The sequence below is a fragment of the Anser brachyrhynchus genome (genome assembly GCF_964034855.1).
Source record: "Anser brachyrhynchus genome assembly, chromosome: 12".
NCBI lineage: Eukaryota > Metazoa > Chordata > Aves > Anseriformes > Anatidae > Anser > Anser brachyrhynchus.
In genome coordinates this window covers 15,963-40,164 of record NC_137707.1, presented here as the reverse complement: position 1 = coordinate 40,164, position 24,202 = coordinate 15,963, and the positions used below count along the sequence as shown (strand labels likewise).

The 24,202-nt window shown below is 50.5% G+C and overlaps 1 protein-coding gene across 2 annotated transcripts in view; it reads left to right on the top strand.

The window, feature by feature from the left end:
- Positions 1 to 24,202, top strand: part of LOC308176539 (uncharacterized protein) — a 47,831-nt gene that overhangs the window by 10,579 nt on the left and 13,050 nt on the right. The window contains exons 8-23 of one of the 2 annotated variants that reach the window (XM_080552424.1): positions 5,968 to 6,020; positions 6,150 to 6,226; positions 14,166 to 14,215; positions 18,906 to 18,939; positions 19,010 to 19,157; positions 19,298 to 19,352; positions 19,704 to 19,801; positions 21,022 to 21,124; positions 21,251 to 21,303; positions 21,386 to 21,433; positions 21,538 to 21,588; positions 21,675 to 21,811; positions 21,945 to 22,066; positions 22,185 to 22,277; positions 22,437 to 22,490; positions 22,591 to 24,118. In XM_080552424.1, coding sequence (XP_080408550.1) covers positions 5,968 to 6,020; positions 6,150 to 6,226; positions 14,166 to 14,215; positions 18,906 to 18,939; positions 19,010 to 19,136 — 341 coding nt within the window. In that variant the 3' untranslated portion in view covers positions 19,137 to 19,157; positions 19,298 to 19,352; positions 19,704 to 19,801; ... (7 more) ...; positions 22,437 to 22,490; positions 22,591 to 24,118. Of the gene's footprint in view, positions 1 to 5,967; positions 6,021 to 6,149; positions 6,227 to 14,165; positions 14,216 to 18,905; positions 18,940 to 19,009; positions 19,158 to 19,297; positions 19,353 to 19,423; positions 19,611 to 19,703; positions 19,802 to 21,021; positions 21,125 to 21,250; positions 21,304 to 21,385; positions 21,434 to 21,537; positions 21,589 to 21,674; positions 21,812 to 21,944; positions 22,067 to 22,184; positions 22,278 to 22,436; positions 22,491 to 22,590; positions 24,119 to 24,202 lie in introns of those variants that run through there. The other variant, XR_013938312.1, reaches the window with a different exon arrangement.

The window sequence follows — 24,202 nt, the reverse complement described above, 5'->3', positions numbered from 1 at the left end:
TGAGGTGAGGCTGGCTGGGACAGAGGAGCAGTGTGGCAGGTGGTCGCTTGCAAGCACAGCGGTCATTTTGTCCTTCTGTGTTCCCAGGTGGCATGGGTGATGGTGGCCGTTCCTTTCGAGCTTGGATCTAACTTGCAGGTACAGAGGCAAGTGGACTGCTGTTTTGAAATGAAAACATTAAATATGGGGTGACTTCTGTTGTTGAGGGATGGGTGCTAATGCTGTCAGCTGAATGTTTATCTTCTGACTGTGTTTTCCTTTGTTCAGGCTGAAACGCAGTGTGCAGTACAGGACGTCACGACCCGAGCTACCTCTGGAGTGACTCTGGTGAGTGACGAACAGAGGTAGCTGTTATTTTTGGGTTGTGGTTGTCGCTGCAGTTTTTTTTAACTACATCAAATAGAGTAAAATTCCAGTTTCTCTTTTAGAGGTGCTCTAGGTGGCTTCAGAAAATGGGTGGAAGCATCTGCCATGTGGGGTAGGTAAGCAGCTGAGGTAAAGGAGGGGATGAGAGTAACTGTCCTAAGGGTGCTGTGGCTTTTATTGCTGTGGTTGCTTTCTCTTCTGCTTATCAGGTGCCACAGGCAAGGTGGGCTGTGATAGTCTTTGGAAAAGGAGCAAAGCAGGTCACTGGAATGCTGTTTGGTTCCTGAGACAGGAGTTGTAGAGGAGAAAAGCTTTCAATAATCAAAGCTGAAGCAAAAAAAAAAATAAACTACAGCTGCTGCTTCTCCTCTTTCTCCTTTCTTGTGTTTTGCCCCTCCCCTTTCCCAGGTGATTGGCTTTGGGTTCCAGGGAGGGCCTAGTGGTCATTGAGTCACAGGCATCCCATCAGAGAGCTCATTCTGCTTGGGCTGCACTTTAGAGTAGATGCTTTGTTTTTCCTTCAGTGAGTTGGAGGTTTCTTTAGGTGGTTAAGAGTCTATGGACTGATGCGTTTCCAAGTAGAGACCGGTACGCCCATCTTTGTGAGGTAACAACTAGTAGGATCTGTTAGAGTAAACCAATCTAGTAATAGGTGCCTGTATTGCATGCAGCTCTTCTTCAGGTGAGTAATTGTTATAGCATGTTTACGGATAGGATGGCAGTGCTACTTTGTGTGTTTACTTTGTGGTTTTGGGTCCCTTATGATTTTTGCCGAATTGCGGGGCTTACTTGAGTCTTTGCCTGTATGCTGTATGTCAAATATTATACGTCAAATATTATCAAAGTTACAACCTTGGTGGCAAAGTGATGGAGCAGGGTTTAGGAGATAAGTATCATCGAAGCTCCCTGTGTAAGCATGTGTCTGAAAAGAGCAGCAGTAGGCCTGCAAGGGGTAGTCTTTTTCAGGGTTAGGGACAGTTTGTTATAGTTTTGGAGCTTTTGCCTGTGGTTTGTGTGGCTGTAGAGTCTTTAGACGTTGCAGCCTTCTAGATTTTCAGTGCTTGGAATTCAGGTAATAGAGGCGTGCTTAGGAGGTGTTGCCGGCTAACTCGTTTTTAAGAAATGGTGGGGTACGGTTCCTCGACCGCATAAGCACGGTAGTATTACCAAGAGACTGAGCAGGGTCCCCTTTTTCATCTGTAAAGGGTAAGTCTGTGATTGCTGCCATCTGGGCACATTTTCGTGCCCATCACTGCAGTTAGTTTACTACATCAATTAGAGTAAAATTCCAGTTTCTCTTTTGGAGGTGCTCTAGGTGGCTTCAGAAAACGGGTGGAAGCATCTGCCATGTGGGGTAGGTAAGCAGCTGAGGTAAAGGAGGGGATGAGAGTAACTGTCCTGAGGGTGCTGTGGCTTGTGCTGCTGTGGTTTCTTTCTCTTCTGCTTATCAGGTGCCACAGGCAAGGTGGGCTGTGATAGTCTTTAGAATAGGAGCAAAGCAGGTCACTGGAATGCTGTTTGGTTCCTGAGAAAGGTGTTTCAGAGGAAAAAGGTGGTCTGGCGTGGCAGCTCCTGATGGTGGTCTTCTTCAGTAGGTGAAGCGGTGCCTGAAGCCCCATGCCGTGGAGCCTGAGCACGCCTCGCTGAGGATGAAGCCTGCTTTCCAGCAGTTTCCAAAACTGTGTTGAGGCTGAAATGGTGTGTCTGTGTTTGGGCTGGGGTTGCACCTTGCTGAGTGTAGGGATAGGATTTAAGCTGGTGCAGCAGAGGGCCAGGCTCCATTGTCCTGTAGTGTGTTTTGACCCATCAGCATAGCCTTTTGGTTTTCAGATAGCCTACTCAAGTACGTGATTTATGCTGCGAGTGATGTTATTACATGGAATTGGTGGTTTTTTTTTTGATGAGTGATCTGTTATGCTCCTAGATTTTTCTTTCTATGTAAAGAAAGGTTTGAGCTAATTCCAGGTGAAAAAATTTCAGTTACTTGCTTGGTCGTATTGTCCTTTCAATATTCAAAGCTGCAGCAAAAGCATGGGGATTGTTGCTTCTAGAATCACCCCAGTTCTCTTGTCTGCAGTCTGCATGCTATTGAGCTAAACCAGATTTAAAAAAAAAAAAAAAAACACAGCTGCTGCTGCTTGTGCTCTTTTTACTTTCTTGTGCTTTGCCCCTCCCCTTTCCCAGGTGATTGGGTTTGGGTGCTGGGCGGGGCCAAATGGTATATGAGCCCCAGGTATGCCATTAGGGAGTTCATTGTGCCTGGGCTGCTCTTTGGGGTAAGTGCTTTGTTTTTCCTTCAGTCAGTTGCAGGGTTCTTTGGGCAGGTTGGAGTCCATGGATTTCTAGATTTTAAGTGCTTGGAAATCACTTACTAGAGGGATATTTAGCAGAGGTTGCTGGCTCACTTGTTTTTGGGATGGTGGGATCCACTTGTGTTTTTGGGTTATATTTGAATCTCTACACACTTGTGTAACTCTCCAGAGGACTAAAAAGAGCTTGATTACACACTGTAAGAGGCTTGACCACGTAGGCGCAGTATTACCAAGAGACTGAGCAGGGTTGTATCAGATTTACCTTTTTCATCTGTAAAGGCTAGGTCTGTGATTACCCCTGCAGGGGCTGCTGTGTGTGCATGGCTTTTTGGCATTTGTGGAGGTCAGTTGTTTTTTTTGTGTGTGTATGTTATTACTTTTTTTTTTTTTAAGGCCAAGTAGTGTGTGTGCTGAGCGTGGTTGGCAGGAGGAGGTGGGGAATTGTCTGGCAGGGGAGCTGTTCAGGACTGGTAGGTTTGGTTTCTAGGAGCGTGCGGCATCCTTCCTGTGCGATGCCACTGATTGTTGGGCAGGAATGTTCCAGCTCGTGTGTCTTAAACAATGTAGCTTGTGCAGGGTGTGTTGTGTGGCCCGGGCAGAGTTTGCCGCGGCGCTGTGAGCGAAGAATCTCAGTTCGAGCTGGTGAGCAGCTGAAGTAAAGGAGCTGGGAAGAGAGAGGTATTGCAGCAGGTACGCTGTGGCTGTGAGGTGCCTCAGGGTGTGCTTTTCTCTCGTCTCTGCAGGGGCTTCATGCAGTCTTGGACAGGGAAATGCCCATGTCACAGAACAATGAGGGAAGGTGAGAGTTCTATCAGCCTGGTGATCCCTGATCTGAAGCAAAGGGAAGACATTCAGGTGTTTCCCTCTGAGGGTCTGAGGTGAGGCTGTTTGGGACAGAGGAGCACTGTGGCAGGTGGAGGCTTGTAAGCACAGTGGTCATTTTGTCCTTCTGTGTTCCCAGGTGGCATGGGTGATGGTGGCCGTTCCTTTCGAGCTTGGATCTAACTTGCAGGTACAGAGGCAAGTGGACTGCTGTTTTAAACGAAAACATTAAATATGGGGTGACTTCTGTTGTTGAGGGATGGGTGCTAATGCTGTCAGCTGAATGTTTGTCTTCTGACTGTGTTTTCCTTTGTTCAGGCTGAAACGCAGTGTGCAGTACAGGACGTCACGACCCGAGCTACCTCTGGAGTGACTCTGGTGAGTGATGAACAGAGGTAGCTGTTATTTTTGGGGTGCGGTTGTCGCTGCAGTTTTTTTTAACTACATCAAATAGAGTAAAATTCCAGTTTCTCTTTTAGAGCTGCTGTAGGTAGCTTCAGAGAACGGGTGGAAGCATCTGCCATGTGGGGTAGGTAAGCGGCTGAGGTAAAGGAGGGGATGAGAGTAACTGTCCTGAGGGTGCAGTGGCTTTTATTGCTGTGGTTGCTTTCTCTTGTGCTTATCAGGTGCCCCAGGCAAGGTGGGCTGTGATAGTCTTTGGAAAAGGAGCAAAGCAGGTCACTGGAATGCTGTTTGGTTCCTGAGAAAGGTGTTGCAGAGGAAAAAGGTGGTCTGGCATGCCAGCTCCTGATGGTGGTCTTCTTCAGTAGGTGAAGCGGTGCCTGAAGCCCCATGCCGTGGAGCCTGAGGATGAAGCCTGCTTTCCAGCAGTTTCCAAAACTGTGTTGAGGCTGAAATGGTGTGTCTGTGTTTGGGCTGGGGTTGCACCTTGGTGAGTGTAGGGATGAGTTTTAAGTTGGTGCAGCAGAGGGCCAGGCTCCGTTGTCCTGTAGTGTGTTTTGACCCATCAGCATAGCCTTTTGGTTTTCAGATAGCCTACTCAAGTACGTGATTTTTCCTGCAAGTGATGTTATTACATGGAATTGATTTTTTTTTTTTGGCATGTAATCTGTTATGCTCCCAGATTTTTCTTTCTGTATAAAGAAAGGTTTGAGCTAATTCCAGCAGAAAAAAATTCAGTTACTTGCTTGGTCATATTGTCCTTTCAATATTCAAAGCTGCAGCAAAAGCATGGGGATTGTTGCTTCTAGAAACACCCCAGTTCTCTTGTCTGCAGTCTGCATGCTATTGAGCTAAACCAGATTTAAAAAAAACAAAACAAAACAAAAAAAAAAAAAAAAAAAACAAAAAAAACCCCACAGCTGCTGCTGCTTGTGCTCTTTCTACTTTCTTGTGCTTTGCCCCTCCCCTTTCCCAGGTGATTGGGTTTGGGTGCTAGGCGGGGCCAAATGGTATATGAGCCCCAGGTATGCCATTAGGGAGTTCATTGTGCCTGGGCTCCTCTTTGGGGTAAGTGCTTTGTTTTTCCTTCAGTCAGTTGCAGGGTTCTTTGGGCAGGTTGGAGTCTATGGATTTCTAGATTTTAAGTGCTTGGAAATCACTTACTAGAGGGATATTTAGCAGAGGTTGCTGGCTCACTTGTTTTTGGGATGGTGGGATCCACTTGTGTTTTTGGGTTACATTTGAATCTCTACACACTTGTGTAACTCTCCAGAGGACTAAAAAGAGCTTGATTACACACTGTAAGAGGCTTGACCACGTAGGCGCAGTATTACCAAGAGACTGAGCAGGGTCGTATCAGAGTTACCTTTTTCATCTGTAAAGGGTAAGTCTGTGAATACCCCTGCAGGGGCTGCTGTGTGTGCATGGCTTTTTGGCATTTGTGGAGCTCAGTAGTTTTTTTTGTGTGTGTATGTTATTACTTTTTTTTTTTTTACGGCCAAGTAGTGTGTGTGCTGAGCATGGTTGGCAGGAGGAGGTGGGGAATTGTCTGGCAGGGGAGCTGTTCAGGACTGGTAGGTTTGGTTTCTAGGAGCGTGCGGCATCCTTCCTGTGCGATGCCACTGATTGTTGGGCAGGAACGTTCCAGCTCGTGTGTCTTAAACAATGTAGCTTGTGCAGTGTGTGTTGTGTGGCCCGGGCAGAGTTTGCCGCGGCGCTGTGAGCGAAGAATCTCAGTTCGAGCTGGTGAGCAGCTGAAGCAAAGGATCTGGGAAGAGATAGGTATTGCAGCAGGTACGCTGTGGCTGTGAGGTGCCTCAGGGTGTGCTTTTCTCTTGTCTCTGCAGGGGCTTTGTGAAGTCTTGGACAGGGAAATGCCCGTGTCTCAGAACAATGAGGGAAGGTGAGAGTTCTATCAGCCTGGTCATCCCTTATCTGAAGCAAAGGGAAGACATTCAGGTGTTTCCCTCTGAGGGTCTGAGGTGAGGCTGGCTGGGACAGAGGAGCAATGTGGCAGGTGGAGGCTTGCAAGCAGAGCGATCATTTTGTCCTTCTGTGTTCGCAGGTGGCACATGGGTGATGGTGGCCGTTCCTTTCGAGCTTGGATCTAACTTGCAGGTACAGAGGCAAGTGGACTGCTGTTTTGAAACGAAAACATTAAATATGGGGTGACTTCTGTTGTTGAGGGATGGGTGCTAATGCTGTCAGCTGAATGTTTGTTTTCTGACTGTGTTTTCCTTTGTTCAGGCTGAAACGCAGTGTGCAGTACAGGACGTCACGACCCGAGCTACCTCTGGAGTGACTCTGGTGAGTGATGAACAGAGGTAGGTGTTATTTTTGGGGTGCGGTTGTCGCTGCACTTATTTTACTACATCAAATAGAGTAAATTCCAGTTTCTCTTTTAGATGTGCTGTAGGTAGCTTCAGAGAACGGGTGGAAGCATCTGCCGTGTGGGGTAGGTAAGCGGCTGAGGTAAAGGAGGGGATGAGAGTAACTGTCCTGAGGGTGCAGTGGCTTTTATTGCTGTGGTTGCTTTCTCTTCTGCTTATCAGGTGCCACAGGCAAGGTGGGCTGTGATAGTCTTTAGAATAGGAGCGAAGCAGGTCACTGGAATGCTGTTTGGTTCCTGAGAAAGGTGTTTCAGAGGAAAAAGGTCGTCTGGCGTGGCAGCTCCTGATGGTGGTCTTCTTCAGTAGGTGAAGCGGTGCCTGAAGCCCCATCCCGTATAGCCTGAAATGGTGTGTCTGTGTTTGGGCTGGGGTTGCACCTTGGTGAGTGTAGGGATAGGATTTAAGCTGGTGCAGCAGAGGGCCAGGCTCCCTTGTCCTGTAGTGTGTTTTGACCCATCAGCATAGCCTTTTGGTTTTCAGATAGCCTACTCAAGTACGTGATTTTTCCTGCGAGTGATGTTATTACATGGAATTGATTTTTTTTTTTTTGGCATGTAATCTGTTATGCTCCCAGATTTTTCTTTCTATATAAATAAAGGTTTGAGCTAATTCCAGCAGAAAAAAATTCAGTTACTTGCTTGGTCATATTGTCCTTTCAATATTCAAAGCTGCAGCAAAAGCATGGGGATTGTTGCTTCTAGAATCACCCCAGTTCTCTTGTCTGCAGTCTGCATGCTATTGAGCTAAACCAGATTAAAGAAAAAAAAAAAGAAAAACAAAAAACAAACAAACAAAATACAAAACTAAAAAAAAAAACACCAAAAAAAAACCCCACAGCTGCTGTGCTGCTTGTGCTCTTTTTACTTTCTTGTGCTTTACCACCTCCCCTTTCCCAGGTGATTGGGTTTGGGTGCTGGGCGGGGCCAAATGGTATATGAGCCCCAGGTATGCCATTAGAGAGTTCATTGTGCCTGGGCTCCTCTTTGGGGTAAGTGCTTTGTTTTTCCTTCAGTCAGTTGCAGGGTTCTTTGGGCAGGTTGGAATCTATGGATTTCTAGATTTTAAGTGCTTGGAAATCACTTACTAGAGGGATATTTAGCAGAGGTTGCTGGCTCACTTGTTTTTGGGGTGGTGGGATCCACTTGTGTTTTTGGGTTATATTTGAATCTCTAGACGTATGAAGGCACTTGTGTAACTCTCCAGAGGACTAAAAAGAGCTTGATTACACACTACAAGAGGCTTGACCACGTAGGCGCAGTATTACCAAGAGACTGAGCAGGGTCGTATCAGAGTTACCTTTTTCATCTGTAAAGGGTAGGTCTGTGATCGGCGCCGCCCGGGCACATTTTGGCGCGGCGCCGCCCGGGCACATTTTGGCGCGGCGCCGCCCGGGCACATTTTGGCGCGGCGCCGCCCGGGCACATTTTGGCGCGGCGCCGCCCGGGCACATTTTGGCGCGGCGCCGCCCGGGCACATTTTGGCGCGGCGCCGCCCGGGCACATTTTGGCGCGGCGCCGCCCGGGCACATTTTGGCGCGGCGCCGCCCGGGCACATTTTGGCGCGGCGCCGCCCGGGCACATTTTGGCGCGGCGCCGCCCGGGCACATTTTGGCGCGGCGCCGCCCGGGCACATTTTGGCGCGGCGCCGCCCGGGCACATTTTGGCGCGGCGCCGCCCGGGCACATTTTGGCGCGGCGCCGCCCGGGCACATTTTGGCGCGGCGCCGCCCGGGCACATTTTGGCGCGGCGCCGCCCGGGCACATTTTGGCGCGGCGCCGCCCGGGCACATTTTGGCGCGGCGCCGCCCGGGCACATTTTGGCGCGGCGCCGCCCGGGCACATTTTGGCGCGGCGCCGCCCGGGCACATTTTGGCGCGGCGCCGCCCGGGCACATTTTGGCGCGGCGCCGCCCGGGCACATTTTGGCGCGGCGCCGCCCGGGCACATTTTGGCGCGGCGCCGCCCGGGCACATTTTGGCGCGGCGCCGCCCGGGCACATTTTGGCGCGGCGCCGCCCGGGCACATTTTGGCGCGGCGCCGCCCGGGCACATTTTGGCGCGGCGCCGCCCGGGCACATTTTGGCGCGGCGCCGCCCGGGCACATTTTGGCGCGGCGCCGCCCGGGCACATTTTGGCGCGGCGCCGCCCGGGCACATTTTGGCGCGGCGCCGCCCGGGCACATTTTGGCGCGGCGCCGCCCGGGCACATTTTGGCGCGGCGCCGCCCGGGCACATTTTGGCGCGGCGCCGCCCGGGCACATTTTGGCGCGGCGCCGCCCGGGCACATTTTGGCGCGGCGCCGCCCGGGCACATTTTGGCGCGGCGCCGCCCGGGCACATTTTGGCGCGGCGCCGCCCGGGCACATTTTGGCGCGGCGCCGCCCGGGCACATTTTGGCGCGGCGCCGCCCGGGCACATTTTGGCGCGGCGCCGCCCGGGCACATTTTGGCGCGGCGCCGCCCGGGCACATTTTGGCGCGGCGCCGCCCGGGCACATTTTGGCGCGGCGCCGCCCGGGCACATTTTGGCGCGGCGCCGCCCGGGCACATTTTGGCGCGGCGCCGCCCGGGCACATTTTGGCGCGGCGCCGCCCGGGCACATTTATCTTAGATCGAGCTAACGAGCAGCTGAAGTAAAGCAACTGGGAAGAGAGAGGTATTGCAGCAGGTACGCTGTGGCTGTGAGGTGCCTCAGGGTGTGCTTTTCTCTCGTCTCTGCAGGTGCTTGGTGCAGTCTTGGACAGGGAAATCCCCGTGTCACGGAGCAGTGAGGGAAGGCGAGCGTGTTGTCAGCCTGGTCGTCCCTTAACCGAAGTGAAGGGACGTGGGGGGTTTATGTGGCAAGGTTTTGGTAGCAGGGAGCTCTAGGGGTGGCTTCTGTGCGAAGAATCTAGAAGCTGCCCCATGTTAGGTAAGGGCCCCGCTGCTGAGCGGAGCCAATAAGTGATGTTGTTTGCGCGTCTGTGAGAGCATATTTAAGACAGGAAAAAAAAAAAAAAACCACGCTGGTCCATGCAGCAGCTGGGAGAGCAAGAGGAGTGAGGAACAGCCTTGCAGGCGCCAAGGTCAGTGAAGAAGGAGGGGGAGAGGTACTCCAGGTGCCGGAGCAGAAGTCCCCTGCGGCCTGTGGCGAGGACCATGGTGAAGCAGGCTGTCCCCCTGCAGCCCACGGAGTACCACGGTGGAGCAGGGTTCCATGCTGCAGCTGGTGGAGGAGGCCACGGTGGAGCAGGTGGACCTGCACTGATGGAGGCTGCGGCCTGTGGAAGACCCTTGCCGGAGCAGATTCCGGGCCGGACCTGTAGACCGTGGAGAGGGGACCACGCAGGAGCAGGTGAGCTGGCAGGAGCTGCTGCCCGTGGGGGACCCAGGTTGGAGCAGTTTGCTCCTGAGGGATGGACCCCGTGGTATGGACCTACATCTGGAACAGTTCTGGAAGAGCTGCTGCCTGTGGGAAGGCCATGCCAGATCAGTTGACCAAGGACTGCATCCTGTGGGAGGAACCCCACAGCACAGGGGATGAGGGTGTCCGAGAAGGAGTGGCGGCAAAGAAGCGCTATAGACTGACCATAAACACCGATCACCTGTACCACTGGGGGGGAGAAGGTGGAAGAGGGTGGTTGGGGGGGAAGGTGCTTTTGGTTGCTTTCGTTTGTTTCTCGCTTCTCTACATTGTGTAGTAATAAGCAATAAATCTTTCTATCTTTCTATGCTGAGTGTGTTTTGCCTATCACGATATTTACTGTGTAATCTCCTCGTCCTTATCTCAACCCTTGAGCCCTTTTTCCTTGTATTTTCTCCTTGTCCTTCTCTGAGGAGGGAGAGTGAGAGAGCGGTTTTGGTGGAGCTCGGTCGCCTACCCCTGTAAAACCACCACAGGGGAAGACGTTCAGGTGTTTCCCTCTGAGGGTCTGAGGTGAGGCTGGCTGGGACAGAGGAGCAGTGTGGCAGGTGGTCGCTTGCAAGCACAGCGGTCATTTTGTCCTTCTGTGTTCCCAGGTGGCATGGGTGATGGTGGCCGTTCCTTTCGAGCTTGGATCTAACTTGCAGGTACAGAGGCAAGTGGACTGCTGTTTTGAAATGAAAACATTAAATATGGGGTGACTTCTGTTGTTGAGGGATGGGTGCTAATGCTGTCAGCTGAATGTTTATCTTCTGACTGTGTTTTCCTTTGTTCAGGCTGAAACGCAGTGTGCAGTACAGGACGTCACGACCCGAGCTACCTCTGGAGTGACTCTGGTGAGTGACGAACAGAGGTAGCTGTTATTTTTGGGTTGTGGTTGTCGCTGCAGTTTTTTTTAACTACATCAAATAGAGTAAAATTCCAGTTTCTCTTTTAGAGGTGCTCTAGGTGGCTTCAGAAAATGGGTGGAAGCATCTGCCATGTGGGGTAGGTAAGCAGCTGAGGTAAAGGAGGGGATGAGAGTAACTGTCCTAAGGGTGCCGTGGCTTTTATTGCTGTGGTTGCTTTCTCTTCTGCTTATCAGGTGCCACAGGCAAGGTGGGCTGTGATAGTCTTTGGAAAAGGAGCAAAGCAGGCCACTGGAATGCTGTTTGGTTCCTGAGACAGGAGTTGTAGAGGAGAAAAGCTTTCAATAATCAAAGCTGAAGCAAAAAAAAAATAAACTACAGCTGCTGCTTCTCCTCTTTCTCCTTTCTTGTGTTTTGCCCCTCCCCTTTCCCAGGTGATTGGCTTTGGGTTCCAGGGAGGGCCTAGTGGTCATTGAGTCACAGGCATCCCATCAGAGAGCTCATTCTGCTTGGGCTGCACTTTAGAGTAGATGCTTTGTTTTTCCTTCAGTGAGTTGGAGGTTTCTTTAGGTGGTTAAGAGTCTATGGACTGATGCGTTTCCAAGTAGAGACCGGTACGCCCATCTTTGTGAGGTAACAACTGGTAGGATCTGTTAGAGTAAACCAATCTAGTAATAGGTGCCTGTATTGCATGCAGCTCTTCTTCAGGTGAGTAATTGTTATAGCATGTTTACGGATAGGATGGCAGTGCTACTTTGTGTGTTTACTTTGTGGTTCTGGGTCCCTTATGATTTTTGCCGAATTGCGGGGCTTACTTGTGAGTCTTTGCCTGTATGTCAAATATTATACGTCAAATATTATCAAAGTTACAACCTTGGTGGCAAAGTGATGGAGCAGGGTTTAGGAGATAAGTATCATCGAAGCTCCCTGTGTAAGCATGTGTCTGAAAAGAGCAGCAGTAGGCCTGTAAGGGGTAGTCTTTTTCAGGGTTAGGGACAGTTTGTTATAGTTTTGGAGCTTTTGCCTGTGGTTTGTGTGGCTGTAGAGTCTTTAGACGTTGCAGCCTTCTAGATTTTCAGTGCTTGGAATTCAGGTAATAGAGGCGTGCTTAGGAGGTGTTGTCGGCTAACTCGTTTTTAAGAAATGGTGGGGTACGGTTCCTCGACCGCATAAGCACGGTAGTATTACCAAGAGACTGAGCAGGGTCCCCTTTTTCATCTGTAAAGGGTAAGTCTGTGATTGCTGCCATCTGGGCACATTTTCGTGCCCATCACTGCAGTTAGTTTACTACATCAATTAGAGTAAAATTCCAGTTTCTCTTTTGGAGGTGCTCTAGGTGGCTTCAGAAAACGGGTGGAAGCATCTGCCATGTGGGGTAGGTAAGCGGCTGAGGTAAAGGAGGGGATGAGAGTAACTGTCCTGAGGGTGCTGTGGCTTGTGCTGCTGTGGTTGCCTTCTCTTCTGCTTATCAGGTGCCACAGGCAAGGTGGGCTGTGATAGTCTTTAGAATAGGAGCGAAGCAGGTCACTGGAATGCTGTTTGGTTCCTGAGAAAGGTGTTTCAGAGGAAAAAGGTGGTCTGGCGTGGCAGCTCGTGATGATGGTGGTCTTCTTCAGTAGGTGAAGCGGTGCCTGAAGCCCCATGCCGTGGAGCCTGAGCACGCCTCGCTGAGGATGAAGCCTGCTTTCCAGCAGTTTCCAAAACTGTGTTGAGGCTGAAATGGTGTGTCTGTGTTTGGGCTGGGGTTGCACCTTGGTGAGTGTAGGGATAGGATTTAAGCTGGTGCAGCAGAGGGCCAGGCTCCATTGTCCTGTAGTGTGTTTTGACCCATCAGCATAGCCTTTTGGTTTTCAGATAGCCTACTCAAGTACGTGATTTATGCTGCGAGTGATGTTATTACATGGAATTGGTGGTTTTTTTTTTGATGAGTGATCTGTTATGCTCCTAGATTTTTCTTTCTATGTAAAGAAAGGTTTGAGCTAATTCCAGCTGAAAAAAAATCAGTTGATTGGTCGTATTGTCCTTTCAATATTCAAAGCTGCAGCAAAAGCATGGGGATTGTTGCCTCTAGAAACACCCCAGTTCTCTTGTCTGCAGTCTGCATGCTGTTGAGCTAAACCAGATTTAAAAAAAAAAAAAAAAAAACCCCACAGCTGCTGCTGCTTGTGCTCTTTCTACTTTCTTGTGCTTTGCCCCTCCCCTTTCCCAGGTGATTGGGTTTGGGTGCTGGGCGGGGCCAAATGGTATATGAGCCTCAGGTATGCCATTAGGGAGTTCATTGTGCCTGGGCTCCTCTTTAGGGTAAGTGCTTTGTTTTTCCTTCAGTCAGTTGCAGGGTTCTTTGGGCAGGTTGGAGTCTATGGATTTCTAGATTTTAAGTGCTTGGAAATCACTTACTAGAGGGATATTTAGCAGAGGTTGCTGGCTCACTTGTTTTTGGGATGGTGGGATCCACTTGTGTTTTTGGGTTATATTTGAATCTCTACACACTTGTGTAACTCTCCAGAGGACTAAAAAGAGCTTGATTACACACTGCAAGAGGCTTGACCACGTAGGCGCAGTATTACCAAGAGACTGAGCAGGGTCGTATCAGAGTTACCTTTTTCATCTGTAAAGGGTAAGTCTGTGAATACCCCTGCTGGGGCTGCTGTGTGTGCATGGCTTTTTGGCATTTGTGGAGCTCAGTTGTTTTTTTTTGTGTATGTTCTTACTTTTTTTTTTACGGCCAAGTAGCGTGTGTGCTGAGCGTGGTTGGCAGGAGGAGGTGGGGAATTGTCTGGCAGGGGAGCTGTTCAGGACTGGTAGGTTTGGTTTCTAGGAGCGTTTGGCATCCTTCCTGTGCGATGCTACTGATTGTTGGGCAGGAATGTTCCAGTTCGTGTGTCTTAAACAATGTAGCTTGTGCCGTGTGTGTTGTGTGGCCCGGGCAGAGTTTGCCGCGGCGCTGTGAGCGAAGAATCTCAGTTCGAGCTGGTGAGCAGCTGAAGTAAAGGAGCTGGGAAGAGAGAGGTATTGCAGCAGGTACGCTGTGGCTGTGAGGTGCCTCAGGGTGTGCTTTTCTCTCGTCTCTGCAGGGGCTTTGTGAAGTCTTGGACAGGGAAATGCCCGTGTCACAGAACAATGAGGGAAGGTGAGAGTTCTATCAGCCTGGTCATCCCTGATCTGAAGCAAAGGGAAGACATTCAGGTGTTTCCCTCTGAGGGTCTGAGGTGAGGCTGTTTGGGACAGAGGAGCAGAGTGGCAGGTGGTGGCTTGCAAGCACAGTGGTCATTTTGTCCTTCTGTGTTCCCAGGTGGCATGGGTGATGGTGGCCGTTCCTTTCGAGCTTGGATCTAACTTGCAGGTACAGAGGCAAGTGGACTGCTGTTTTGAAATGAAAACATTAAATATGGGGTGACTTCTGTTGTTGAGGGATGGGTGCTAATGCTGTCAGCTGAATGTTTATCGTCTGACTGTGTTTTCCTTTGTTCAGGCTGAAACGCAGTGTGCAGTACAGGACGTCACGACCCGAGCTACCTCTGGAGTGACGCTGGTGAGTGATGAACAGAGGTAGCTGTTATTTTTGGGGTGCGGTTGTCGCTGCACTTATTTTACTACATCAAATAGAGTAAATTCCAGTTTCTCTTTTAGAGGTGCTCTAGGTGGCTTCAGAGAACGGGTGGAAGCATCTGCCATGTGGGGTAGGTAAGCGGCTGAGGTAAAGGAGGGGATGAGAGTAACTGTCCTGAGGGTGCTGTGTCTTTTATTGCTGTGGTTGCTTTCTCTTGTGCTTATCAGGTGCCACAGGCAAGGTGGGCTGTGATAGTCTTTAGAATAGGAGCGAAGCAGGTTACTGGAATGCTGTTTGGTTCCTGAGAAAGGTGTTTCAGAGGAAAAAGGTCGTCTGGCGTGGCAGCTCCCGATGGTGGTCGTCTTCAGTAGGTGAAGCGGTGCCTGAAGCCCCATCCCGTGTAGCCTGAGCACGCCTCGCTGAGGTTGAAGCCTGCTTTCCAGCAGTTTCCAAAACTGTGTTGAGGCTGAAATGGTGTGTCTGTGTTTGGGCTGGGGTTGCACCTTGGTGAGTGTAGGGATGAGTTTTAAGTTGGTGCAGCAGAGGGCCAGGCTCCATTGTCCTGTAGTGTGTTTTGACCCATCAGCATAGCCTTTTGGTTTTCAGATAGCCTACTCAAGTACGTGATTTTTCCTGCGAGTGATGTTATTACATGGAATTGATTTTTTTTGGCATATAATCTGTTATGCTCCCAGATTTTTCTTTCTATATAAATAAAGGTTTGAGCTAATTCTAGGTGAAAAAATTTCAGTTACTTGCTTGGTCATATTGTCCTTTCAATATTCAAAGCTGCAGCAAAAGCATGGGGATCGTTGCTTCTAGAATCACCCCAGTTCTCTTGTCTGCAGTCTGCATGCTATTGAGCTAAACCAGATTAAAGAAAAAAAAAAAAGAAAAACAAAAAACAAACAAACAAAATACAAAACTAAAAAAAACACCAAAAAAAAAACCCACAGCTGCTGTGCTGCTTGTGCTCTTTTTACTTTCTTGTGCTTTACCACTTCCCCTTTCCCAGGTGATTGGGTTTGGGTGCTGGGCGGGGCCAAATGGTATATGAGTCCCAGGTATGCCATTAGAGAGTTCATTGTGCCTGGGCTGCTCTTTGGGGTAAGTGCTTTGTTTTTCCTTCAGTCAGTTGCAGGGTTCTTTGGGCAGGTTGGAGTCTATGGATTTCTAGATTTTAAGTGCTTGGAAATCACTTACTAGAGGGATATTTAGCAGAGGTTGCTGGCTCACTTGTTTTTGGGATGGTGAGGTACACTTCTGGTTTTGGGCTGTATTTGAATCTCTAGACGTATGAAGGCACTTGTGTAACTCTCCAGAGGACTAAAAAGAGCTTGATTACACACTGCAAGAGGCTTGACCACGTAGGCACAGTATTACCAAGAGACTGAGCAGGGTTGTATCAGATTTACCTTTTTCATCTGTAAAGGGTAGGTCGGTGATCGGCGCTGCCCGGGCACATTTTGGCGCGGCGCCGCCCGGGCACATTTTGGCGCGGCGCCGCCCGGGCACATTTTGGCGCGGCGCCGCCCGGGCACATTTTGGCGCGGCGCCGCCCGGGCACATTTTGGCGCGGCGCCGCCCGGGCACATTTTGGCGCGGCGCCGCCCGGGCACATTTTGGCGCGGCGCCGCCCGGGCACATTTTGGCGCGGCGCCGCCCGGGCACATTTTGGCGCGGCGCCGCCCGGGCACATTTTGGCGCGGCGCCGCCCGGGCACATTTATCTTAGATCGAGCTAACGAGCAGCTGAAGTAAAGCAACTGGGAAGAGAGAGGTATTGCAGCAGGTACGCTGTGGCTGTGAGGTGCCTCAGGGTGTGCTTTTCTCTCGTCTCTGCAGGTGCTTGGTGCAGTCTTGGACAGGGAAATCCCCGTGTCACGGAGCAGTGAGGGAAGGCGAGCGTGTTGTCAGCCTGGTCGTCCCTTAACCGAAGTGAAGGGACGTGGGGGGTTTATGTGGCAAGGTTTTGGTAGCAGGGAGCTCTAGGGGCGGCTTCTGTGTGAAGAATCTAGAAGCTGCCCCATGTTAGGTAAGGGCCCTGCTGCTGAGCGGAGCCAATAAGTGATGTTGTTTGCGCGTCTGTGAGAGCATATTTAAGACAGGAAAAAAAAAAAAAACCACGCTGGTCCATGCAGCAGCTGGGAGAGCAAGAGGAGTGAGGAACAGCCTTGCAGGCGCCAAGGTCAGTGAAGAAGGAGGGGGAGAGGTACTCCAGGTGCCGGAGCAGAAGTCCCCTGCGGCCTGTGGCGAGGACCATGGTGAAGCAGGCTGTCCCCCTGCAGCCCACGGAGTACCACGGTGGAGCAGGGTTCCATGCTGCAGCTGGTGGAGGAGGCCACGGTGGAGCAGGTGGACCTGCACTGATGGAGGCTGCGGCCTGTGGAAGACCCTTGCCGGAGCAGATTCCGGGCCGGACCTGTAGACCGTGGAGAGGGGACCACGCAGGAGCAGGTGAGCTGGCAGGAGCTGCTGCCCGTGGGGGACCCAGGTTGGAGCAGTTTGCTCCTGAGGGATGGACCCCGTGGTATGGACCTACATCTGGAACAGTTCTGGAAGAGCTGCTGCCTGTGGGAAGGCCATGCCAGATCAGTTGACCAAGGACTGCATCCTGTGGGAGGAACCCCTCAGCACAGGGGATGAGGGCGTCCGAGAAGGAGTGGCGGCAAAGAAGCGCTATAGACTGACCATAAACACCGATCACCTGTACCACTGGGGGGGAGAAGGTGGAAGAGGGTGGTTGGGGGGGAAGGTGCTTTTGGTTGCTTTCGTTTGTTTCTCGCTTCTCTACATTGTGTAGTAATAAGCAATAAATCTTTCTATCTTTCTATGCTGAGTGTGTTTTGCCTATCACGATATTTACTGTGTAATCTCCTCGTCCTTATCTCAACCCTTGAGCCCTTTTTCCTTGTATTTTCTCCTTGTCCTTCTCTGAGGAGGGAGAGTGAGAGAGCGGTTTTGGTGGAGCTCGGTCGCCTACCCCTGTAAAACCACCACAGGGGAAGACGTTCAGGTGTTTCCCTCTGAGGGTCTGAGGTGAGGCTGGCTGGGACAGAGGAGCAGTGTGGCAGGTGGTCGCTTGCAAGCACAGTGGTCATTTTGTCCTTCTGTGTTCCCAGGTGGCATGGGTGATGGTAGCCGTTCCTTTCGAGCTTGGATCTAACTTGCAGGTACAGAGGCAAGTGGACTGCTATTTGAAACGAAAACATTAAATATGGGGTCACTTTTGTTGAGGGATGGGTGCTAATGCTGTCAGCTGAATGTTTGTCTTCTGACTGTGTTTTCCTTTGTTCAGGCTGAAACGCAGTGTGCAGTACAGGACGTCACGACCCGAGCTACCTCTGGAGTGACTCTGGTGAGTGAGGAACAGAGGTAGCTGTTATTTTTGGGGTGCGGTTGTCGCTGCAGTTTTTTTAACTATATCAAATAGAGTAAAATTCCAGTTTCTCTTTTAGAGGTGCTCTAGGTGGCTTCAGAGAATGGGTGGAAGCATCTGCCATGTGGGGTAGGTAAGCAGCTGAGGTAAAGGAGGGGATGAGAGTAACTGTCCTAAGGGTGCCGTGGCTTTTGCTGCTGTGGTTGCTTTCTCTTCTGCTTATCAGGTGCCACAGGCAAGGTGGGCTGTGATAGTCTTTGGAAAAGGAGCAAAGCAGGTCACTGGAATGCTGTTTGGTTCCTGAGACAGGAGTTGTAGAGGAGAAAAGCTTTCAATATTTAAAGCTGAAGCAAAAATAAATAAACCACAGCTGCTGTTTCTCTTTCTACTTGTGGTTTGCCCCTCCCCTTTCCCAGGTGATTGGCTTTGGGTTCCAGGGAGGGCCTAGTGGTCATTGAGTCACAGGCATCCCTTCAGAGAGCTCATTATGCCTGGGCTGCACTTTGGGGTAAGTGCTTTGTTTTTCCTTCAGTGAGTTGGAGGTTTCTTTAGGTGGTTAAGAGTCTATGGACTGATGCGTTTCCAAGTAGAGACTGGTACGCCCATCTTTGTGAGGTAACAACTGGTAGGATCTGTTAGAGTAAACCAATCTAGTAATAGGTGCCTGTATTGCATGCAGCTCTTCTTCAGGTGAGTAATTGTTATAGCATGTTTACGGATAGGATGGCAGTGCTACTTTGTGTGTTTGCTTTTGGTTCTGGGTCCCTTATGATTTTTGCTGAATTAAGGCAAATATTATCAAAGTTATAACCTTGGTGGCAAAGTGATGGAGCAGGGTTTAGGAGATAAGTATCATCAAAGCTCCCTGTGTAAGCATGCATCTGAAAAGAGTAGCAGTAGGCATGTAAGGGGTAGTCTTTTTCAGGGTTAGGGACAGTTTGTTATATTTTTGGAGCTTTTGCCTGTGGTTTGTGTGGCTGTAGAGTCTTCAGATGTTGCAGCCTTCTAGTTTTTAAGTGCTTGGAATTCACGTAATAGAGGTGTGCTTAGGAGGTGTTGCTGGCTAACTTGTTTTTGGGAAATGGTGGGGTACGGTTCCTTTTTTTTTGAGTTATCTTTTAATCTCTAGGTATATCAAGTCATTTGCATAACTGTCCAGAGGCTTCACAAGGAGCTTCAGTACGCATCAGAAGGGGCTTGACCGCATAAGTGCAGTATTACGGAGAGACTGAGCAGGGTCACCGTTCTCATCTGTAAAGGAGAAGTCTGTGATTACCCCTGTTGGGGCTGCTGTGCATTCATGGCCTTTTGGCATTTGTGGACCTGAGGGTGTGTTTTTTTTTTTCGGCTCTCGTCTCTGTGTTTGAGTCCTCTGCAAGGAGCTGTACTGTTTGTGTGTCCATCACGGATATGACCTTCTCTTTTTGTTTCTTGTATCCCAGGGCATGGGCCCGGACACTTGAATGAGGCACGAGGGTGAGTGGACGGCAGTGTGGGCCCTGAGTTGGTCAGTGGATTGTGTTAGTCTGCTTTGCCTGTTATGCAGGCTTTGGAAGCACCTTGAAAGAGCAGAGTACATCTCCTACCACGTTCCTGAGGCGCGCCAGGCGTCAGCGGTTCCAGGTCCTGAAATGCTGGAGATGCTCGGAGCACAAGAGGAGCTGGGAGCGTGATGCATCTCCTTGGGATGTTAGGTGAGCAAAGCGGTGGTACTGGGTTGGGGAACGTGGGTCTGGGGCTTCTTGGCTGTTGGGGTAGGGGAAGAAAGAAGAGGAGTGGGTATAGACTGTTTTGTGGATTGTCATTTTTGTTTGTTCTTTCTCCTTGGTCTAAGCTACGTGACCTTGGCTCAGCACAGTAAATGGAAGCGCTAAGCCTGGATCGGGAAGGTGAGTGGAGAAAAGTTGGGAAAAGGGCATTGGTTTTGGTTTGGTAGTCTATTGGTCCCACCTCTGGGTGACTCCTCTTTTCCGGGGACGAAGAAGATAGCGGGAACATCCTAGTTGGCCTCTGTGGTCCACCTTGAGGATGGATTGTGACCCCTGAGAATTAAGTCCAGGGGCAAATACTGTGTGTTTGGGGGTGGTTGGCAGGGGAAGGCGGGCAGTTGTCTGGAGTTGGTCTATCTGACTTCAGTAGCAGAGCAGGTCAGTGGACTACTGTTTTGTTTTTGAGGTGGGTGTTTCACTGGAAGAAGTTTGGCTGGTGTGCCAGTGCCCGATGGCACTTTATTTCTGCAGGTGAAGAGGAGCCTCGTGCCGGAAGCAATGTCCTGGCTAGCCTTCGTGTTCCTTGATGAGGATGGAACCTGCCTCCTGTCATTCCAAGCTAAGTTGGGGTGCAAGAGCTATGTTTGCTTTCGGGTTTTGAATGCACACATAGGGCGAGGGTCTGTGCTTTTAAGTCATTGCTGTGGATGGGGCCTTTTAGGATTGATCACGGTCAAACAGTGTGTGGGGGCATGGGATTCTGTCAGGTAGGGCTTGAGCACGTGCCAGGCAGGGCAGTTCCAGCTTGGTGTCTGTGTTCTGTGTTGTCTGTGCTGTGCTGTTGCTCCTGGTGCTTGGCAGGCCCTGGGGAAGCCTTCCTGAGGGTGTCGAACACTTGACCTCACTGGAATAATGCTGATGCTCAATCGGAAGCTGAGCATTTCTTGTCTTGCAGTGGGAGCTTAAAGAGATCATTTCTTCTGTGCGTGTAATTTTTTTGTATCAAATGTTTCTTGATGCGATCATCATGTGTTACGCGCTCCTCAGGTCTTGATATCCTCATTGCCTTTTTCCACTGGTCAGATTAGATGGGCAACTTGTTAGCCACACCAAAGGTCCTAAATGCTTGTTTCATCATCGTAGGGCTGATCTGAGCACGTCTTGTCTTGCAGTCGCAGCTTAAAGCGCAGATATGTTTCAGGTCGTGTGCATCATATTCGGTTTCAGATGGCATCTGTTTCCATACTCACTCTTGCAGAAGTCATCTGGGTCGCATCAGGAGCTCTGTCTTGGGAATTCATTTCCTAAGAGATTTCTTCTGGGGTTTGCACTCCCCATCCTTCTGGTCTCTTGTCTTGAAGGCAGGCTTTTTATGCCTCCATCATCCCAGTTCTGGCAGTTGCTTCCAGTCGCATGTAGTGACATTTGAGTCTCTCCTTGGGTCTGCTGCAGGGCACCTGTTCTGACTTGCTGTCACTGTAGGGCTTCCCTCTGGGAGTCCTTTTTTTGCGCCTTGTGTTCTGTGTTTTGTTCGTAATGTTTGTAGCGTGCCTGTGTGTGTGTGTTTGGCCTGGAACTGTCCTGCCTGGCAGTTAGTGATGGTAGCTAACGTGGCGGTGTACTAATACATTGTCCGGACTGTTTTGGCAAAGACATCCGGTCTGCCTCTGGGCACATACTGAAGGGCAGCTGGCACAGAGTCATCTCCGTGGTGTTTGGCAAATGTGGAGGGGGAGACTTGAGCTGCTTGCGAGCAGCTGTTTGCATAGTGCTTGAATAGTGCTAGAGGAGAGGTCTGTCATTGAATCTTGAAAGCTCGCAGATGTGGAGTGTTTTTATTTTTCTCCAGTCCTAGATAAACCTTAGGAGGAACAGGTCACAGGAAAGAGCTCCTTTTGGAACTGTCAAGGACTCGGTAGGCAACCCGGTGACTGGCTTGATCTACTTTCCAGGTGCTGAGGCAAGGGGGCTGCTGTTTTGAAATGATAAAATTAGCCATGGGGTCCCTTGTGTTGTTGAGGGATGGGTGCTAATGCTGGCAGCTGAATGATTACCTTCTATGTTTTCATTTGTTAAAGCTGAAACACAGCGTACAACCTGGGACGTCACACCCAGAGCTGCCTCTGGCAAGGTGAGCGATGAACAGACGGAGCAGTTATAGTTGGGTTGTGGTTGTCACTGTCACTCTAAGTGACCCCTCTTTTCTGTTTTAGAGGTGTTGTAGCTGGCTGAAGAGGGTAGATGGAAGCATCTGCCTCGGGGTAGGTAAGCGGGTAGAGGTAAGGCAGCAGATGAGAGTAACTGTCCTAGCTGTGCTGCGGCTTTGGATGCTGCCTTAGCCTATGCTTTTCTTCCTCTTTCACAGGTGTCTCGCACAGGCTCAAAGGAGCAAACTGCATTCTGAAGAGCTGCTTAAGTAGGGGGGCTGGTCATGAGCTGGGTTGGAGCGGAATGGCCAAGTAGCACGAGGTGACTATGAAAGGTCTCTGTCTTGCTTTGCAGGTGTCATGGCAGGCTCTCCACAGAAGTGGCTGAGGATTTGAGATGAGGCCGGAGAGTGACAAGGAGCAGCACGTGCAGGGATGGTTTCCAAGCGCTGCGGTTGCTTTCTCTTCTGTTGGTCAGGTGCCACAGGCAAGGTGGGCTGTGACATCAGTCTTTAGAATCAGAGCAAAGCAGGTCACTGGAATGCCACAGGGCATCTGAGAAGGGTGTTTTAACAGGAAAAGTTTGTCTGGCATGGCGGTGTCTGATGGCAGTGTGTTTCCACAGGTGAAGAGGTGCCTGGAGCCCCATCTCATCTAGCCTGCACGTGCCTTGAGGATAAAGCCTGCTTTCCAGCAGTGTGGAAAGCACCACCAGTCCGTGGTGCCGGCCCGGCCGAGTTGGAGCATGTGAGCAGCTGAAGAAAAAGAGCTAGTGAAAGAGAGGTATTGCAGCAGGTAGGCTGTGCCTGTGAGGTGCCTGAGGATCTGCCTTTTCTTTTTTTTCTTTTGTGGGTGCTTCCTGCAGCCTTGGAGAGGTGAATCCCCACTTTGTGGAGTGCTGAGGAAAGGCGAGAGGGTCGTCAGCCCAGTCAGTGTCCCTAAGCAAGGTCCCCCTAAGGCAAGTCCTTGAAGTGTTTCCCCTGTTTTAGCAGGTGCTGCAGCAGGCCTTCCTCAGAATCTGCTGAGGGTCTGAGGTGAGGCTGGGTGGGATAGAGGAGCAGTGTGGTGGGTGATTACTTGAGAACACAACGATCATTTTATCCCTTTGTTTTCCCAGGTGGTGTGGGTGATACTGGCTGTACTGTTGGAGCTTGGACTCAGAGAGGAACGGGTGAGCACAACCGTATATTGCTTCAGCGGTAGTCAGTATTGCGGAGGAGGTGGGCATCAGGGCCGGTGTGCTAGTGAATGCTGGTACGCTGTTTTTGCAGATGATGATAAGCCTGGCCATGGACTAAGATGTCTCTCAGTGCCTGTGCATTTCTTGAGGTGGAGGGAATTTACCATCCAGCAATCTGAGAGCTAAGTTGAGGGGCACCTGGTATTTGCATATGTGGTGTGGCTGATGGGAGCTGGGAGCCGGAGCAGCATGGAGCCAGCCGGCTGAATATACTTGGTGCCACTGTGAGGGTGGTTCAGGCTGGGTCACCTTCAGGCTGCTTGAGGCTGGGTCATCAGGCTAATAGAAGGAGCAGGGGGTATTTTGTAGTGTGAGTGTATGTGCCAGGCAGGACAGTTCCCATCTGTTTATTTGTCTTGTAGTGCTGCTTCTGCAGGGTGTGTTCTGTGTCATGCACTCCTCGGGTCTTTGTATCAAATGTTTCTTGATGTGATCATCATGTTACGTGCTCCTCAGGTCTTGATATCCTCATTGCTTTTTGCACTGGACAGACTAGAAAGGCAACTTGTTAGCCGTACCAAAGGTCCTAAATGCTTGTTTTGTCATCATGGGTCTGATCCGAGCACTTCTTGTATTGCAGTCGCAGCTTAAAGCTCGGATGTGTTTCAGGTCTTGTGCATCATATTCGGTTTCAGATGGCATCTGTTTCCATACTCACTCTTGCAGAAGTCATCTGGGTCGCATCAGGAGCTCTGTCTTGGGAATTCATTTCCTAAGAGATTTCTTCTGGGGTTTGCACTCCCCATCCTTCTGGTCTCTTGTCTTGAAGGCAGGCTTTTTATGCCTCCATCATCCCAGTTCTGGCAGTTGCTTCCAGTCGCATGTAGTGACATTTGAGTCTCTCCTTGGGTCTGCTGCAGAGCACCTGTTCTGACTTGCTGTAGGGCTTCCCTCTGGGAGTCCTCTTTTTTTTTGCGCCTTGTGTTCTGTGTTTTGTTCGTAATGTTTGTAGCGTGCCTGTGTGTGTGTGTTTGGCCTGGAGCTGTCCTGCCTGGCAGTTAGTGATGGTAACTAACGTGGCGGTGTACTAATACATTGTCCGGACTGTTTTGGCAAAGACATCCGGTCTGCCTCTGGGCACGTACTGAAGGGCAGCTGGCACAGAGTCATCTCCGTGGTGTTTGGCAAATGTGGAGGGGGAGACTTGAGCTGCTTGCGAGCAGCTGTTTGCATAGTGCTTGAGTAGTGCTAGAGGAGAGGTCTGTCATTGAATCTTGAAAGCTCGCAGATATGGAGTTTTGATTTTTTGTTTGTATTTCGTTCCCCCCCGCAGTAGGAGGGGTAAACCTTAGGAGGAACTGGTCACAGGAAAGAGCTCCTTTTGGAACTGTCAAGGACTCGGTAGGCAACCCGGTGACTGGCTTGATCTACTTTCCAGGTGCTGAGGCAAGGGGGCTGCTGTTTTGAAATGATAAAATTAGCCATGGGGTCCCTTGTGTTGTTGAGGGATGGGTGCTAATGCTGGCAGCTGAATGATTATCTTCTGACTGTTTTCATTTGTTAAAGCTGAAACACAGCGTACAACCTGGGACTTCATGACCAGAGCTGGTTTTGGCAAGGTGAGCGATGAACAGATGTAGCAGTTATTTTAGGGGTGCGGTTGTCACTGCAGTTACTTAACTACACAAAATACAGTTAAAGTC